Here is a 17,863-nt window from a genome sequence, read left to right as displayed (position 1 = left end):
TGCAGAGCAGTTGTCTTCCCTGAGCACATGGATGCATTCAGTCCCCTCCTGAAGCTTCACATGGAGCACAGCAATCCCACCCTCAGGCAGCTGCAGATGGGTTTGCCTGCACCTTGAATCTGAATTGAATTCCCGTCCAAACTGAAGGAAGAAAGGTAGATGCTTCCTGACCTGAAGTCTCCAGGAAACTCTTAGGAAGGCAGTATTGCATTTAATAGATATTTCTTTATTAATCTCACTATTCCAAGAGTCTGAAGCAGTCTGTTTGATGCTGCCATTGCTGCAACTTAGAGATGCCTAAAGAAAATTCAGTCACAGATTCTGAGATTATACTTAATCCTTTCAATCAGATCATGCTGGAGAGCATCATGTTATTTAACAGAAGAAAGCTGTTTAGTAGAAAGTGCTGTTGTTAAATTATATGTGGATACATTCCTCAGAGCTGTTAGTACAAGGCTGTCTGACCTCACAAGCATTTTAAACTCATCCTGCAAACATTAACCAGCTTTTGCAACTACAGACCTGTGGCAGAGTTGACACATACAAGTATCTTCCAGCTGCTATTAAATCCCAACAAGTTCTGGTGTTGTGAGGATTCACACACCCAAATCAAAACCACAAAATCAGAATTAAATTTATTCTTATCTGCCTTGTCCTTTAGATATTTTTAAGATGTTGAATCCAAAAGAGGGTTACAAAAAGAGCCCGGTCCTAAGAAAAAGTCTTCTTGCAGAGAGACTCGTAAGCAAATCACATTGAAATTCTTCAAATGAGAAATTAGAGGTGATCTTGCCATAATGCACAAGTAACCATATGGAGAAGAGATTCCCAATAGTCAGTCCTTTGTGCCTGCAGCTGCAGAGCAAGATTTAGTGCCTGAATGTTTGAATCTTTAGCCTGGAAGCTGAAGCTAGAGAATGGCTGTCACTCCCTTCTCCTGCCACAGCACCCCATGAGGACTGTGTTTGCAGGAGTCCCCATGTGCCATGCTCAGAGCACCAAAGGGTGGGGAAACACAGGGAAACTCGGGAGCAGAAACCCCTTTTCCTATTCTGTCAACACAGATGGACAAGCTAGAGACTACAACAGCTACATTATCAAAAACCTGGGGGTCTCCTCTGTGGGTCTGGAACCCACAGTTTATTACCAGTGTAAGGTAAGGGGAGATTTGCTGGTTACAGGTCCAGAAGACTCCACTTCTGCATGGTGAAAGATGTAGGCAATTGGGAATCATATACCCCTGAAATCACATTCCTTGCTACTTTGAAACTTGCACTTTAAATCTGGCACAGATACACTTTCTGTTTGTTTTTAATGTATCAAATAAGATAAGTAAGTATTTTAACTGAGTAGCATCACTTCCCTAGGGAAGGCTTTTGACATTCCTTCCAGTCAAGTGTGAACTTTTGAACCAGGACATCAAATTATTCAGAGGATTGTCAACAAAACTACTCATTCATGTTGCCTGATGAAGCCTACTACAGGCAAGCTTTGTTGCAGTGACCCATTATGAGTAATCCCAAGGACTCATAGGGTGTTTCTGTGGTCTCTCTAGCACCAGTAATAACTGCAAAATTCTGTGTGCTACCACTACTGAAGCCTCAATAATATAAAAAGATCTTTGAAGCTTTAGAAAACTTAAAATTTCTGCTTTGGCCAGCTTTTTAATGTCTGTTTTAATCACTGTAAAAGAGCCAGAATTAAAGGTAGAGTTTTGGAGCAGCAGTAGCAGGGGAGACAAGGACCCACACTACTTTGTTCTCTAGTATGGATGTACAATCCACGTGTACCTGGAAAATTACCAGCTTGAGTGGGTGTGGTTTTTGAGGATGCCTTAGTCCTTTCCCTCTGTTTTCTTGGTTTATTTAAAACCACAACTTGCAACTTATGGGTATGACCTTTATGCAAAGCCAACTAAAACTCTTTAACAACACTGCATTACAAAAGAGCAAACTTCATGACTTCTGCCTAGTAAAAAAAAAGAGAACCAAAAAATTGTATGGGGCCGCTAGCACGTGGACAAAAAATAAATCTATGGCAGTCCATAATTTCTGGTGAAGGGTCCAAATATGGAGAAATGCTTTCCTGAACAAGCAATGAGCTGCTTAATGAAGTAGATCATAGATTGATTTGTTTGTTAGAACAGAAATTTTAGCCTGAGATTTGGGCATCTCATATAAAATATTGGTCCCCATATAAAATATCAGTTGTGATCACAGTCCAGTCTACTATTAAATATTCTCCCTGGCACAAACAAACTCTTCTCCTCATATACTTGATTTACTACCAAAGAATCAAAGGCAGTAAAAGCTGAGGAAGCTTTAGCCCAGCCTCAAACCAAATTTCTTCTGCTCTCTGTGTCATGCCAACTTTTCATGCAACTCTTGATTGTTACATGAAATCAAATGCAAAGTCTCACTTTGTCTCAAACAACATCTCAAACAGTTGGGCATATCTGAATCTCCACTTTTGTGTAGAGCAATTACTGATTTCTAAGCTAGAGCTGCTGGTGCCAAACAAGGGACAGAGAAGGTGGAAGTGTCACCATTTCACATTCCACACTTGTGACTCTCTGAGAGCCTGTTCTGTGGTTCTGAACTGGGTATTTGCTAGACAGCACTACCAACACACTTGTACAAGAATAATTCTGCACTTAGGAATAAAAACAAAGATTTCATAGGATAAGACACAATCTAACCTTAAAACTGTTCGTTTTTTAAATCAAAGAAACAGGAGTCTGAGCATACTTTATGCCCAGAGTCAAGCTGGCTCTCCATGCCAAGGTACAAATGGCACTCAATGCTGATCTCAGATTTTTCTACTATGAAATCATTTACTTTGCTGCTCACAAAATTCTTAGGAGAAAGACCACAGGGAAAATTAGTCCAGCCTTCAGGGATGGGTAATGAGCTTCTGGACAGCTGATGATATAAGAGGAGCATGAAGCTCATAGTATGCTAAATTTTTACAATTCACTTTACAAAGTCTCTTTTGTAATCCTGGATTGATTAAATACCAGGATCTGAACTGCTCCAAAATCTGTCTTTCTCCACTTCCTTAGGCTATATTTAGCTTCTTGACCTACTGTAAGAAGAAAAACTCATCACAACCTCTTCAATTTTCATTTAGGATACACTCAAAAATTTTGTTCTTTTCTCTGCGTGAAGGCATGGATAACCTCTGACCAAAGTTTGAATCTGCAACACCTGGATCCTTTTTGTAATACAGAATTATAAATCAGAGTAGTAAGTGTTTCCCAAAATGCACCATCATCCCACTATTCAGCTGCTTGTTGTTCACAATTCTGCCTTCTGAAAGAGAAGTCTCGCCTCTGTGTACAAGAGAATGTCCCAGTAAATATACAGACATACTCTAGTCCAGACTTTGTACCACATAAGCTATTTAATTGGATACTCAGAAAAGAAAGAGGTATCATTTTTATATGGTCCCCAAAATTACTAGTATTTAAGACATAAAGCTTTTCAGAGTGGTTTGCCTTGAAACTGCACAAGTCTTAACTACAGATGCTTGAGTCCTGACCCAGCTAAAACCACTGCTTGTTGTACCAGTTTTAATAGGATTGGGAAAAGAGCTGGAAATCACTATTTGTATGAAAAAATATGGGACTGTGTGTATCAATTAAAAGCAGAAAGTAAAAAACACTTCACTGACAGGATGTCCTTGTTTATCAGACAACCTTACTTGCTTTCAAATTCATCAAAGTGTCTTCAACCCTGAACTTATACTGCTTCTCAGCAGAGAATGAGAATGCATGTTGTCTGTCATGTGCATCCAAAGCATGGCTCATTTCATGCCAGAGAACTGCCCAGTGTGTGGAGAAGGCCAAAGGCAGAGCTCCTGGCTGCTGTCTGTGTGGACGTGGCCAGCAAGGCACGAACAGCACAGCAAGTCCCTTCAGACAGCCTGTCCCAGCCTCTCACCCCTGCTCTTGTACAAAAAGCCTTCAAGGAAAGGGTCACTCCTGAGTGCTGTCCACACCCACAAACAGATGTAGAAAAGGAAAGCTAATACAGCAATTGGCCACGATAAACTCTCAGGAGATATTTTGGAACCCACAATTAGCCAGGATAATCCCAGCCACGTAGTTTGCCTCCCATGCAAACTCTTTGACCTCAGATTTCTTTCTTGGAGCATGCTACTAATTTTTTTTTTCCATGTCTCTTCCTTGGGCATTCAGTGTAATAGCTCTGTTTACTAGAGCTTCAGCCATTCCAATGTAATATGAGGGTGTCAAAAATGTGCTGTTATTTCAGGTTTACAAACTCAAATCAATGCTATGGTTGGTGGCATATGATCAAAATAAAGGTAATATAAAAACTTCAAAGGAATGTTACCAGATACTAAAACTCTCTTAGAAGGACCTCACAAGTAGCCAGAGATTTTCAGAGAAGATTTCTTTACAGTGGAGTCCCTGTTTTATGTTTAGAAGAGTCACTTTTTGAGCAGTATCAGATTTTTTGGACTTCCATACAAGCAAACCACAGATATATATTGAAGTAGAAGCCCCTATTCTCTGCAAATAGTTATAACTTAGCAGCATAGTATTACAGCATTTTTATCTTTAGTCCTATAAAAGGACACCCAACTACCAGCACAGCACATCATAACAATATTTCAACACTTCTTTGATGCAGTCATGAAAGTCACACAAAACATTTAGCTAACAGTCCTTGGACAATAGCTGAATCATAAGAAGACTCCCAAAAGAGTCCCTGTGACCCTCTATTTTATTATCTCGAGTAGTCATACATAGCCAAATAATATGAGAAATTTTAGAGCATATCATTTTATTACACCAAACCCTGTGGTCATGCATAAATCACACATTGAGAATACTGCAAACATCACTTTAAAGGTTCTCTGTAGGGGTTATTCATCATTATGAGATCCATTAGCATAAAATCAAGATTATACAGTAGGGAATTTTCTTCCTGAAAACTGCATTATTTTGTGTAGTCTCAAAGTCCATAATTCATCTCCAGATGGCAAGCATTCAAGGGCAAAACTGGAAGGGGTAAGCAGGAGAAGAAGTAGGCCTACATTGCTATTTAACAGTATTTATATTAATATTTATAATAATATTTATTATTTCATAACATCAGAAAGCTAATAGATTTTGGATAGATACTAAAGGATGCATATTCCAAGTTGTGTGTGAGTGATTCACGTGCACAGGAGTTCACAGTATCAACATGGGACTGGCTTTTAGAAGCTATAAGTGAATCATTCTGATGGAAAACAAAATAATATGATCTCTGCCAGCCAGTTCTTGGAAAATAAACCACACGTGCATAGCTTGTGAAACGAGGAGGCAGAGTTTCCATTCCCTCAGCTTGTCTGAAACATCTATGATTTCTGTTTTGTTCTCAGCAATGTGCTGCTGTGTACAGAGGATCTATGATTTCTGTTTTGCTCCCAACAATGTGCTCTGTGTACAGAGGCCACAGACAAACCCAGTGGCCCTGGGACGTTGGGGTCATGCTGCCAGAACTCCATCTCAGGCAAACATCTAGTCAGAAACATGATGCACAAGTGCTTCAGAGCATTCTGGGAAGCTGGGAGTAATATGGACCTAAAATACCAAAGCTTATCCCACAAGGATGAATTTTAATCATATCAGCAAATCCAGTATCCCAGCCATGCTTTGAATCTGCTTTGAGCCTGCTGGAATACGAGTACCAGTAAGAAAAGAAACAGCAGCCACATTTGCCACTTGCTGCTCTGCACTCAGGATTGTCAGCACACGACCTATACCCAACAAAAGCAAGGAAAATGCCTCTCTTAATATTGCCAGTGGAATACTCTGGCACGGTGCTCTTTTCTTCTCCCTCTCGCTTCATTTTGTAAAGGAGTCCATCACTGCAGCTACAACTCAACACATCAACACTGGAGTGTTTTCCAGACAACCAAGAGCTGAGGTAGAAAGCTTTGTCCCTTCCAACATGTAGAATCTCAACCAATACTGGGTTACTTTTAAGTGACAACTCGAAAAACACATGAATTTCTGCCTTTGCAGTAGCAGCCTTTATTTAATGCGTAAATTTTAAGAAAACAATAACAGCAGAGGGGAAAAAAGAGAGCAGTATAGCACTTTGTGAAACTGTCCACAGTATGATAAAATACAGCTTACTATAATGCAACAAATCAGTTGGGATCTTATCTGGAGCATTCACTTTATCTGTGCACCTTTTAAATCGTTGTTCTTACACCCACTTTTGCTTTCAATGCTCATTCATCAGGAGGGCTTTTGTTATCTGAAGGCCAAGTAAACAGGAGGGAAAGCAAGAGACCCAAGCCACTGTATGACACTGGACAATGTCTTACTGCCACCTTGTGTTGAACAAAAAGCCTGAGTAGCTCATATCTCACAGATTTCAACAACAACAACAACAACAAAAATAAAACATTGTACAGAAAATAAGCAAGGACAAAAACCTTCAGGAAGATGTGTGTGAATATGTGAATAAATATGTAATATTTTACAAATGGTTTAAGAGTTTACAAGGAAAAGAAAATTAGTATTTTATTTGAAATTTGTCCTCACCAGCTAGCAGCAAATTTTACAGTTACACCATGAAAAATGGGATTTCTTGAGAAGCCAGAGAGATTCTTATCCTACTCTTGGGCTACTAATCAAATATTCCAAGTGCCTTTTATACACATCCAAGCAATGAAAAAATTCCTACAGTGCTCTACCTTCTTAGAGTTTTGAATAAATCCACCTGCTGCAGACAACTTTCCTATCCACTGAATAAATCAGATGCAATGTCAGGATTGGTCTTGCTCTTGAACAATGTACAAAATCAGTGCTGGAGAAAATCTGTCCTCTGGTAGCTCCACAGACATTACCTTTCCCTGTGAAGAAATCACCGCACAGCAGCACAAACACAAGCCAAGAAAAGAGATGGCAAACTCTTCCGCAGTAAATATTTGACCTTGCAGAATGATGTTAAAAGAAAATAGTTAATTAGGATATATTAGAGTTGCTACCATTATAAAAAGTTTGCTCTCTATTCCTCATTACTAGATAATGTTGTCCCTTCTGTGATGGCTCACTGATCAACATTCTTTATGTTTTAAACTTGTAGCTTTGGACTCTCAGCTTCTGGTCTGTAGATCTCTCAAAGTCCTGCGAACTATTTCCAAGGTACCCACAAAACCAGATTTTTTAAAGAGCACATTTTAAAGAAAGCATATCTCTTTTGTAATTAACTGTATATTTGAAGTTTTCAAAAGGTTTTATTTCTCCATGGGCCAAAATTTAAAGGTCCATAAACTGAAGGAGGTAGGAACGCGCTGAATTAAGGCTCAGACTTGATCTCAAAACTTTGGCCACCACTCAAATCACAACATTTCTTTTAGGATAACACATACTTTTACCTTCAGACCTGTTGAAATCAGTAAAATGTTACTATCAACTTTACTTTGTATGGTGCCAAGTTAGTTATAAATTTCTTGAGGATTTTCAAGGTTGCCATGCCATGCCATTGCCATGGACTTCTTTAATATAATAGATAATGTGATCATCAGACAAGTCTTCAGTAAATTAGAAATTATCCTGGGGTGGTAATATGAATTGGTGAGAAGAGGTTCCATTAATTCCATCACCATCAAACAGTTCATATGAGCATTATGAAATGGTGGTGGATTAAAGGTGGTGGATTAACAGGGTCTGCAGTCCCTCTATTCCCAGCACAAAGGAATGGAAGCTGTAGAGCTTCATCGAGTATGAGAAATGGATGAAGTAGTTACTTCACTCCCTGAGCATGATAAAGACTCTCTTCGGACATTTATGATGGTTGCTACCCAAAGTGATCAAAAAGAGCTAGATTAATGTGCTTGACAGAGGACAATGCTTCTGTCAAGGCTCCACTGACTTCAGTCACTGCAGCCTGTCCTCAAGGCATTATGTGCAAGGTTTGTCACAGTGCTGCTGTAGCAATTTAAAAAAAAAGGTTAAATCAAATAATATGAATTAAATATGTATACTCTGAATTACCACTTTGATTTTGAGGTCTGTAACAACTTCCCACTAACATATTAACTCTTTGCTCATTATAAGAAACTTCTTTCTTCTACTATTATATCTAACAAGAAAAATCTGTGCTTTAGGCAGTCAGGGGAACATGTTAAGATTTCTGCTGGACAAGGAGAGGCTGGAAGACAGCTCCCCTCTTACTCCTGCTGTATTTGTTACCAGCCTTTCCTTCCTTCATTTTGTTTAATTTCCTTTCTTTATTGTTCCCCTCTGCTCTTTGTCCTCCCCTTTTGTTGCAAAAGCAAAAAGCAAGACATATGCCTTTTTAAACCTAAAAAGGGCTAGGATCACCTAAGTCTGATACCCCTCTTGTATATAAGCAACAAAGATAACAGTCATAGAGAGATTATCAGAATTTGTTTCCCAGGACATCTTCCATTCTGTCACTCAGTTGATTTTGGGACTCCGAAATTTGTAATAAGGAAATATGTTTGTTTGAATCTCTCCTGGTCTGAAGAACCCCATGTATACATTCACAGAAATGCTCAATGGCCTCATTCTAGAGCCTGAACAAAACTACTATGAGATCAAATACCAGGATGACATTAGAGGTGGATTCATTTAAGCATCCTTAAGGGTAGAGGAGAAGTAATTGAGATGTTCTCCTCAGTGGCAGCACTATCAAGCTAGCAGGGCTCATCCAAACGCCATGCAGAACATGGGCATAATAAAACCTACTAAAACAGTTGTTAAAACTGAAGATGTCCCTTTCACGCTGCAGAGAGAAAACTCACGCACACTCACGGGTAAAATACCCATCAATATCACAATATCAAGGTGGTGCAGTATGGATTTGGACTATAAATCCATGAGAAATCCAACTGCTGTCATCTGATCCCAGCAAGCCTTTGACTGTGCCACAGCCATGAAGGTGTTCAGTTGGAAAAGCCTGTCTGGAAGGGCTGGCATAGGAGCTATGCCTTAGGAGGTCTGTGAATCAGACTTTTTAGATGATAGCCATCAGCAAAACTTCTAGAAGACCAGTATTTTATCCTATTTCTGTCTGTAAATCTAGAAAGTTAGAAGTCTATAGGACAAGGGGGAATGGTTTAAAACTGAAAGACAGTAGGGTTAGATTGGATACTAAGAAGAAATTCTTTAGTGTGAGGGTGGTGAGGTACTGGAACAGGTTGCCCAGAGAAGCTGTGAATGCCCCATTTCTGGGAGGGTTCAAGGCCAGGCTGGATGGGACCCTGAGCAGCCTGGTCTAGTGGAAGGTGTCCCTGCTCATAGCAGGGGATTGGAGTAGATGATCTTTAAAATCCCTGCCAATTCAGGCCATAGCATTATTCTATGACCAGTCACTCACTTAATTACAGGAATGACGTTCAGCTGTTTTCCCTTACAAGAGTTAGAAGTATTTATTTGTTAAATTCTTAATCCTTTATTTAGTGTTTGGGACTGATACAGCTCTATATTGTTTAAACTTGCCAGTGAAAAAGAAAACACAAGAGAAAATGTATGGTCACAGACCAGCCCATTGTGCCTGTTTAGATTCACCCACACCAGCATGGACAATGGCTGCTCAGCTGCCAGTATTTAACAATAAACAAACATCAACAAACAAAAGTGTTTGACAATATGTTTAACTACTTTTGGGTCAGCAGTTGGTTCTTTGTCTTACATAACACTTGTTCAGGAAGGACAGTCAGTATTTCAAGCAGAGGGGCTATGAAAGTACATCATTCATGAAAAGAGTCCTGCATCTGGGACAGAAGATGAAAGGGAGCTAAACAGCCAGCAGGATGCAAAATGACAGCTGTTTAAACTACATTTCTAACCGCTGTGGTCAAGGTTTGATATCTCTGGGGAACAAGCAGGCAGTCACAGAAGGGTGGGACACAGAAAAACAGAAAAGATCAGCATATTATTATTTCTATTGTGATCAGACTGACTGTTCTTGTCCTATAACAGCTAATTACTGACTGCCAGAGTTTACCCTGTTTACCCAGTCCAAACATCTGGTTATCCAGACTCTGTTTTTCTCACTAAAGCTTTAGTGAATTTTAACATGTTTGAAAGAGCATTTCCCCCTGGCTTACCAAGATAAACCAAGGTATAAACAGTTCCCTTGGGCCTGGTACATCCTCTGCTGAGTAGTGTGCCAAATTCCCCTATCCTTCCAGGCAACTTTGTTGCCCCCAGACCCCCTAACCACTGATTTGCTGGAAACAGTATCTGGTGAAGTAAATGCCCTATGTCCTTTGAGAAGAAGCACTCCCTCTTCTGTCCAGGAACAAGAATAAAGCTGCTGGAGGGCATCTGACCACCAAAGAGTGTGGGGAGGATTTGCAGCAATGAAGGATGGTACTTCTGGCTCTGATACTCCTCTGCACGCTGCCTCCATCCGTGACAAAGCAAATCTCTCATCTGCACCTTCCCATCTGTGAATGCTCCCAGCCCTTGACTGCATTTTTATACTGCTTGCATCAACCAGACCTCCACAATTCTCTCTAGTGAGAGTAACTACAACCCACTCTCTCTAAATCTGTCTCTGTGACAGGAGGAAAATGGAAATACAGCTGGCAAGCCAAGTAACTGAGACCAAAACTAGCTTTCTAGGAAAATGTAGAGTCCTATGTGGCAGTGGGAAAGGATGACAAGAAGGGATGTAGGTCACACTGACCCACCTCCAAATTCCTGGAATTACTCCTAACATTCTTTACAAGTTCCCCATTGAACCAAACACATGCCTTCACATGAAACATTGATTTTTTTTTTCCTCATCCAATTTTTTATTCTGAGCACACAGAATCTCACAAATGGGCAAAATCTTCAATCTAGCACTTTGTACTGTCAGGAGCTGGAAGGCAGAAGAATTGTGCCAATGCAAGTTTTCATCCAAACTTCAGTAAGGTACTTCTACACTGCCTCAAAAAGTTTCATTCAGCTGTTTATTCCTGTTAGTTTACACTGAAACCAGTTACAAAAATGTAAAATCTGGCTGCAGTACCACATGCAGAAATTTATGCAATATATAAGTCTGACAAGGCGTTTGGTGAGAAGTCACAGGTACAGGATGAAGCTATCCAGTTGTTTGCAGCTTACACAGAACTACCATATCAGAGGAAAAGTGAGTGTTTCTTTCCTCAGCCCTGAAAGCCTGCTCCTATGCCCCCCTCCTCCAGCCCTTGCTCCATCAAAGACACTCTGACAATAAGAAAATTCAGAAAAAAAGGGAGAATGAGTACATGGCTGAAGGACAGATTTTCCTGCAGGCAGTTTTTTCAGAACAGGGATGATTACCACAGCTACTGCTGCTAGGAGTTCCTGTTTCCCTTAGTTCCCAGTCTGTCTGTAAGTGTTCTCTCCCTGCCTTCCCACTACAGCTGCCCTACAAAACAGCTCAGCTACCTCCCCCTACCCTCTCCCAGGTGCTGTTGCATACATGAGTCCTCTCAGCTCCTCAAGCATGCTTCATGCAGACCCAGCTATGAGGAACAAGGCTAAGGAGAGCAGAAACTTGGACTGCCACCACTACACCTTAGAAAGCCCCTGCCCCATACCAGGACTTATAATACACCATGAATCTCACACAAATCCTGGAAAATCCCACCCACTCTGATCTGCCTAGAACAAGAGGAGAGGGAAACAGCACAATGGGATGGTGCTATGGACGGTTCCTAGGCTCCAAAAAGAATTTAGATTGCATAGATAGAAAGCAGAGCTAGAAATCACATCACATACTGGGACACTACAACTGCTGATTAACACAAAGCAGCTGTTCTGCTTCATTCTTTAGTCAGGAGACAGTATAGGGCTGCAAGCAAAGCAGAACTTTGTGTCTGGATCCAAAATTCATTTTAGAAATGAGGCATACCTGTCCCTTCACCTGTAAATCCATAGGAAGAAGAGAGTTATCCCTTCTGTCTCTGGAAGTTAACGGATTTAATTTTCATCTTCCCCTTTTGTATCTCTGAGATGATCCTTTGGTTGCCCAGAGGGCTGTCCTTTTCTGGAATTTTCCCTTCTCTTTTTTTTTCCCTTCCATACATAGGCACATATACACTCAGCATGTTTCTGCTATAGTTACCTGAGTCTTGGAGCTCAGGCTATGGCAGGGCTTATCAGAGAAACAGGAAAGATAAAAGATTCACCTACGGGGACCTTGTGCAGCCTGCCAAAAATGAATGTAACAGCAACAGACCAGCATGGCAGGAGGTGTCAGCAGTGGCTGCAAGACTTGAGAGACAGGTGAATATTACCTGTAAATCTCAAGTGGTCCCAGCTGGAGGCCAGCTCTGAAATCTCAACTACTGGTCTCCAATAGAGACAGGACTTCATGCTTCCATTTCACATTCCACTTGGATTTCATATTTCTAGGAAAAGATGTGTTAATTTGCTGTGTCCAGACATATTTTTTATACTCCTCCACACGCGCATTCAGTCTCTATTCCAGATCTGAGATCCCCTTACAGAGTTCTTTGTGGCTCTTGAGATGATGGAGATATGACTTTTATTTTACCAGTCCTCGCAGTCATCATTTGAATGCATTCTTATATCCACCTGATAACCACAAATTTGTCACTGGTTACAGACATATTGGTGAGAAATAGTGACCACATACCTAGGTTTATATCTGTGTGAGGTAATTACGTCTGATAGATTCTGCTTGAGGGACTTCAGGCATCTCACTTCAGCCTGTGAGATAATGCACAGGAAAAAGCAGCAGCTCAATGACACAGCCAGGCTGAACTGTGGCATTTCCCGGTGTTTAGCAGTTAATGTCAGCCTTTGTGTTTGATTTCCCTTGGATTTATTGTTTGTTTGTGATTTTCTGTTGAGGATAACCTTTCAAAAGCCTAATTCCTTCTGCTTTGAAGCTCTGCTGCTCAGACAATAATTACACAGACACCATGAAATGTTGTTGGTGTTTGACTCTACATTAGTCCAATTCTATCACTTTATTCTACTCCCCTGTAACAAAGTTGCCTTTAAAGTAATATATAAGTGAATTGTGAATAACATCTTTCATTACTCCCTGGAATAGCTTTTTTTAAAATTAAATGCTATCCAGTTTGCAATTGGTTTTGGGTTCAGGGAGCTTTGTTTATACTATGCAAGCATAGACTATTTCTTTCAAAATAGCAGCTTTTTTCCCCCCTTAATAACATGCTTTCCAAATGCTCATGTTTGTACCCACTAAAATCAATTTGCAAAACAATACAGTGCCCTGCAGTTCAGGAAGGGCTATTTCTGTATCAATTCCAATCTTTAATTTTTAGCTTTTTTTTTTCCTTCAAAATGAGGCACCTTTTCTATTGTAAATTTGTGGCCTTTGCTCCATCCAGTATCACTGGCTGAGCAAATGTTCCTAAATCCTTTCAAAGGCAATTATCTTTCAATGGGAAACTTCATAGCATTTTAAAAATATTTTCTTTTAATAGCAATTATTAAGGAGTGGTTTTGGCTTCAATTTGTTTTTCTTGTATAGATCATATTTTCATGTGATCTACAGAATCTTAGTTTGTTTTCTCACTTTTTCTCTCAGAATAATCCTCCCTCAATCCACAGTCACATCCAGTGCTATGTAAAATAAAAGGCACTTACACCAGTTTAGGGATATCTTGATTTGGTTTATGGATGAGTTTTGACAAAAAAACCTTTACAGAAATTGAAAGCATTGTACTGCAACGGTTTCTACATTTCAAGCAAACATTTCAAGTTCACTAAACCCTCTTAAAATGTGCCTTAATTACACAAGAGAGTTAAACATTTGTTGACGTTAGTGCTTCCTCATAATTTATCTATCAAATAAATCATTTTTTCCCAGGTTTCACTTTCAATTCATATAACCAAAAAATGCCTTAATCAATTCTGGTATTTTTCAATCAGTTCTACAATACAACAAAACAATGAATTATCAATGTTTGGATGAATTCTCAAATATTCTGGTACTAAAGTCCGTGTTCAAAATTACTTAACTATTTAGCACACTTGTTAAAATTAAAAACTAATCATAAATAATATAAACAAGGGATAGACAACTATTATACTTCCATAAAAGATGAGCAATGCATAGTTAGATCCAGCTGAATGAATGAATGAATGAATGAATGAATGAATGAATGAATGAATGAAGACAAGAGGGAGGAAAAAAAGATTGTTGGAGGAGTGGGTGCATTTTATCTGCTCTTGCAAATTATTATATGCTTGCATGAGATCTGTCTTCCCAAATTTTTGCAACGTGAAAAGTCCAGAAATATAAAAGGCAGGACATTTAATCCAATGGATCATGTTACCTTTGTTTAGGGGCATTGGTCCTGAAGCCACTTCCTCATAAACAAATCCCCTGGAAATAAATCTACAAGAAAAAGCATGTTCCCTATACCAGCATTCAGTAAAGAGGCTTTAAGAGACAAAATGCTACTGTTAAGACTGTCTATCAATTAATCAAGGACTTGTTGGAAATTTGATTCAAAAGGATGTGACATATTCAATTGGCTATCTTGGTAAGTTTGATCATATATTTTTTCTGCATGTACATGGTGCATTTCTGCACTTTTTTAAATGATGTATTTATTGTCTTTGCAAATATTTTACTGCAGAGAAATTCTATTCACAAAAGGAACATAGAAATACCCAAAAATAAATATGTAAATTTTTACTTCTTTAAAATAAAGCTTGCTAAACTGAAAAGCAAAAAACGGTCGTATTTTTAAGACTTCCATAAAAAGATGTCTTTAAACTTTTCTGCTTGTGGAACAGATCACTATTCACATGAATATCTGGAAACTGCTTGCCAGCTTGCAAAATTCTGCCTGGAGAAGAGAGGATTACCAAGAAAAAATAATAAAAAAAAAATTTAAAAAAACAGTGAGAATGATTGCCAAACAACAATCAGTGAGACGTGATTACACATCACAAAATAAATGTCTTGAAATATTAAAAAGCAATAACAGCAAATCTCAGAGCAATGGTATGCAATATCTTCTTTCAAAAGAGGAAAATAGTAACAGTTTTTCTTTATCATTCTGCAGCATATTAAAAGAGATTTTTAATAAGCATATGTGTTAATTAGTTCTTATCCACTAGAGAGAAATTAATACATGCTAATATATTTGTGGCTGTTCTCTAGAGTTGTGAAAGAAGCCATTTCTATCATGTAGATATGCTTTTCTCTCTGTTAGAATCTGAATGATCATCTTCTGAAGGTTTTGGAAAAGCAATACTTTGACTGGCAGACTTGATAAATTAACTTTTTCTAATCACTTTGTAAATCAATCTGATGGAACTATATAATTAGATTTTAAAAAGGACATTCAATGTGGGATATTCAATAATTCAAGAAATTCAACATAGGTTTGAATAAACTAATTCTAATAAATGACAGTTCCCCAAATAAGCTAGCAATCATGAACATATTTAAGATTCCACTTAGCAAAGAAGTTAAAGAGGTTGAATTCATAATCTTATTACTTGAAATGTCAGTCCAGTTTTAGTAAGACTAAACATGAAAATATGTTAAAGCTTCATGAATCAAAGAACATAAGACTTTTTACTGATGAATCAACAGATAAGTTACTAAGATAAATATTTTTTTTCATTATTTGATTACAACATATACATCATGTGTACTTCAAAGTCCTTTTGGGCTGAAAAGAAAGCAAGAGTGATGAGACATACCTTACTTAAGTATTAAATTTGTATTTGCTTAAGAATTCATCAAGAAATTAGTACTTATACACAAAGAATTTTGCAGCAAATCTGAGAGCAAGTCACTTCATTCTTATCCCACCTACAGCAGCGCTACAATCCCGTTTATCGATGGGGGAGTGGCAGCCAGAAATCAGGCGGCGGCAGTGCCAGAGGAGCAGAGCTGCTGAACTCAGTTACTCTTCACCATCTAGTTAGTTCCACTGACTGGTGCTCACTCTGCTGGCACACTCCAAGTTCGCAGCTGTTTAATCAGCTTGCCAAAATTGGTTCCTGAACCTCTCAAAACCTGCATTTGAGCAGGATACAATGCAAAGGTAATAATTTCTGTGCTAGCGCACATATCTGCCTTGTTTTGTTTGGATATTTTTTCCATTTGCATATTTTCCCATTTAAAAATTCATATAGCAAGTTTGTAAGGACTGTTTCTGATCATGTTTCCTAGGTACACATAGGTATAAATCTTCATGCTGCAAATTAAGAATGCAACAACCAAGCTCTGATTATTCCCCAGACCTGGTCAAAGAAACCTGCACCAGCGTGGAACCTCTAGACGGGGAAGCTGATCTCCATAAGGAAAATGCTGCTTGCTCTGAAAGCAGCAGCCCTGAAGATGTCTTCAGTTCCTCTGAGGTGCAGACAGTACCAGTTTTTATGGACACCACCTCGCCTCCTGGGGACTACATTCTCCAACAAGGTTACACAGAGTCTTCACTTCTGAGGCTTCCTGCAGAGGAGCGCAATGGGATCCACCATGCACCTATCCAGTTCGACCGCCACGCTCGGGCCAGAATTTCCACTTCTCCAACTTTAAGGCGCCTCAGGATGGCCTCTGCCTCACAAGCACTGTCATTTCAGGACTGTTCTTACACAGCTCAGCTGGGAAATCAAAAGGAATACACTGGCTCTCTCCACCACATTTGTAAGAGTCCGCCTCGGTGCGTTACAATTTCTTCATTATCGCTGCCTCCTTGTGTCCATGCAAAATTATTGTCATCCAAAGCCAAGTCTGAGAGAACGACAGCAGTTCCAGAGTCTGACCTACTCAGATCAAAGCTTCCCAGCAAAGAGAATCCTCTCAGCAATGACAGTCCCAATGAGCCACCCAGAAACTCTTGGAGAGCCAACTCTGCTACGCTTCCTACGAGACTCCCCCGCTCGAGCCCTACCCTTTGGGCAGGCATCCAGGTAAGAGGAATAGGAGGATGCAACGTCTTTTTTAGTCTTTCATATTCAGTGTCAGTCCATCGTGAACCAATGCACAAACAAAACCCCAGTTCTTAACCTGGACTGCATGTTGGGTCGTGATCCTCTAATACAGCAGTCAAGCTTCTACCCTTGACAGGAAGGGAGATTTTTCTTTCCAGATCAGTAAGAGACAGCAGCTCCAGCCTTTCCTCACGGTGACCAGGCTAGCTTAGTCCACTCCTGTACAGGGCCACTCTTTCCCATCTCTGCCCATTCACTCTGGTGGGCCAGGGTGGTGGATATGGAAGAATAAGACTAAGTAATTGATCCTGTTTAGGATTGGTTTTTAGAAGGCTATTTTCTTTCAGCCCTTTACTTTATCTCTTTAACCCTTCAGCAGGATTATTCCCAAGACAGGGAAGTTTCCTGTCTGTTTTACTGAATAGCATTACTAACCCTAATAAAACCAAGAATTAAGTTGGTTGAGTCAAATTTAAGGCCTGCTGCTACCAAAGGAAGAGGCACAATTCCCTTTATTTATTTCAGCTTACCTAGCTCTGCCACTCAGAGCCTCCCTCCCTTTTTATGTCCAGCTCCATAAACAAAGAAGCAATTGTGCAATGTCCTCTGAAAAAAAAAGAAACCCTGGCCCAGTGAGTGTCAGAATCAGTAAAGAGAAATAAGCAAGGGAGGAGCCAGCTCCGCGTCTTTCAAGGGCAGGAAACTACAATTCAATTCTCCACAAGGACAAAAGGAGAGGCTTTCTGTACAAGCTAGGTGTACTATGGATCTGCTCTCAAAGACCTTCCCCTGTGTGCAGAGGCACACATGCTCAGCTCTGTCCTTATGCAAAGCACCTACACACACATTTTCCTGAGGGTGGATGGTGTCAAATAGGTGTAGAGTTCTTCACTAGCCATTAGCTTTGCACTATAAACCAAAAGCTATTTTCCTCCTCCC

The 17,863-nt window shown here is 39.7% G+C and overlaps 1 protein-coding gene across 1 annotated transcript in view; it reads left to right on the top strand.

Annotated features, from left to right (window-relative positions):
- The first annotated feature begins 16,198 nt into the window (after nt 1-16,198).
- The window catches only part of PLEKHG7 (pleckstrin homology and RhoGEF domain containing G7), a 29,034-nt gene continuing 27,369 nt past the window's right edge, over nt 16,199-17,863 (top strand). Inside the window, exon 1 of the mRNA XM_058023288.1 lies at nt 16,199-16,903. Coding sequence (XP_057879271.1) covers nt 16,199-16,903 — 705 coding nt within the window. The remainder of the gene's footprint in view (nt 16,904-17,863) is intronic.

Source organism: Melospiza georgiana, chromosome 4, assembly GCF_028018845.1.
Source record: "Melospiza georgiana isolate bMelGeo1 chromosome 4, bMelGeo1.pri, whole genome shotgun sequence".
NCBI lineage: Eukaryota > Metazoa > Chordata > Aves > Passeriformes > Passerellidae > Melospiza > Melospiza georgiana.
The sequence above is the reverse complement of the archived record's forward strand: the minus strand, read 5'-3'. Positions and strand labels throughout refer to the sequence as shown.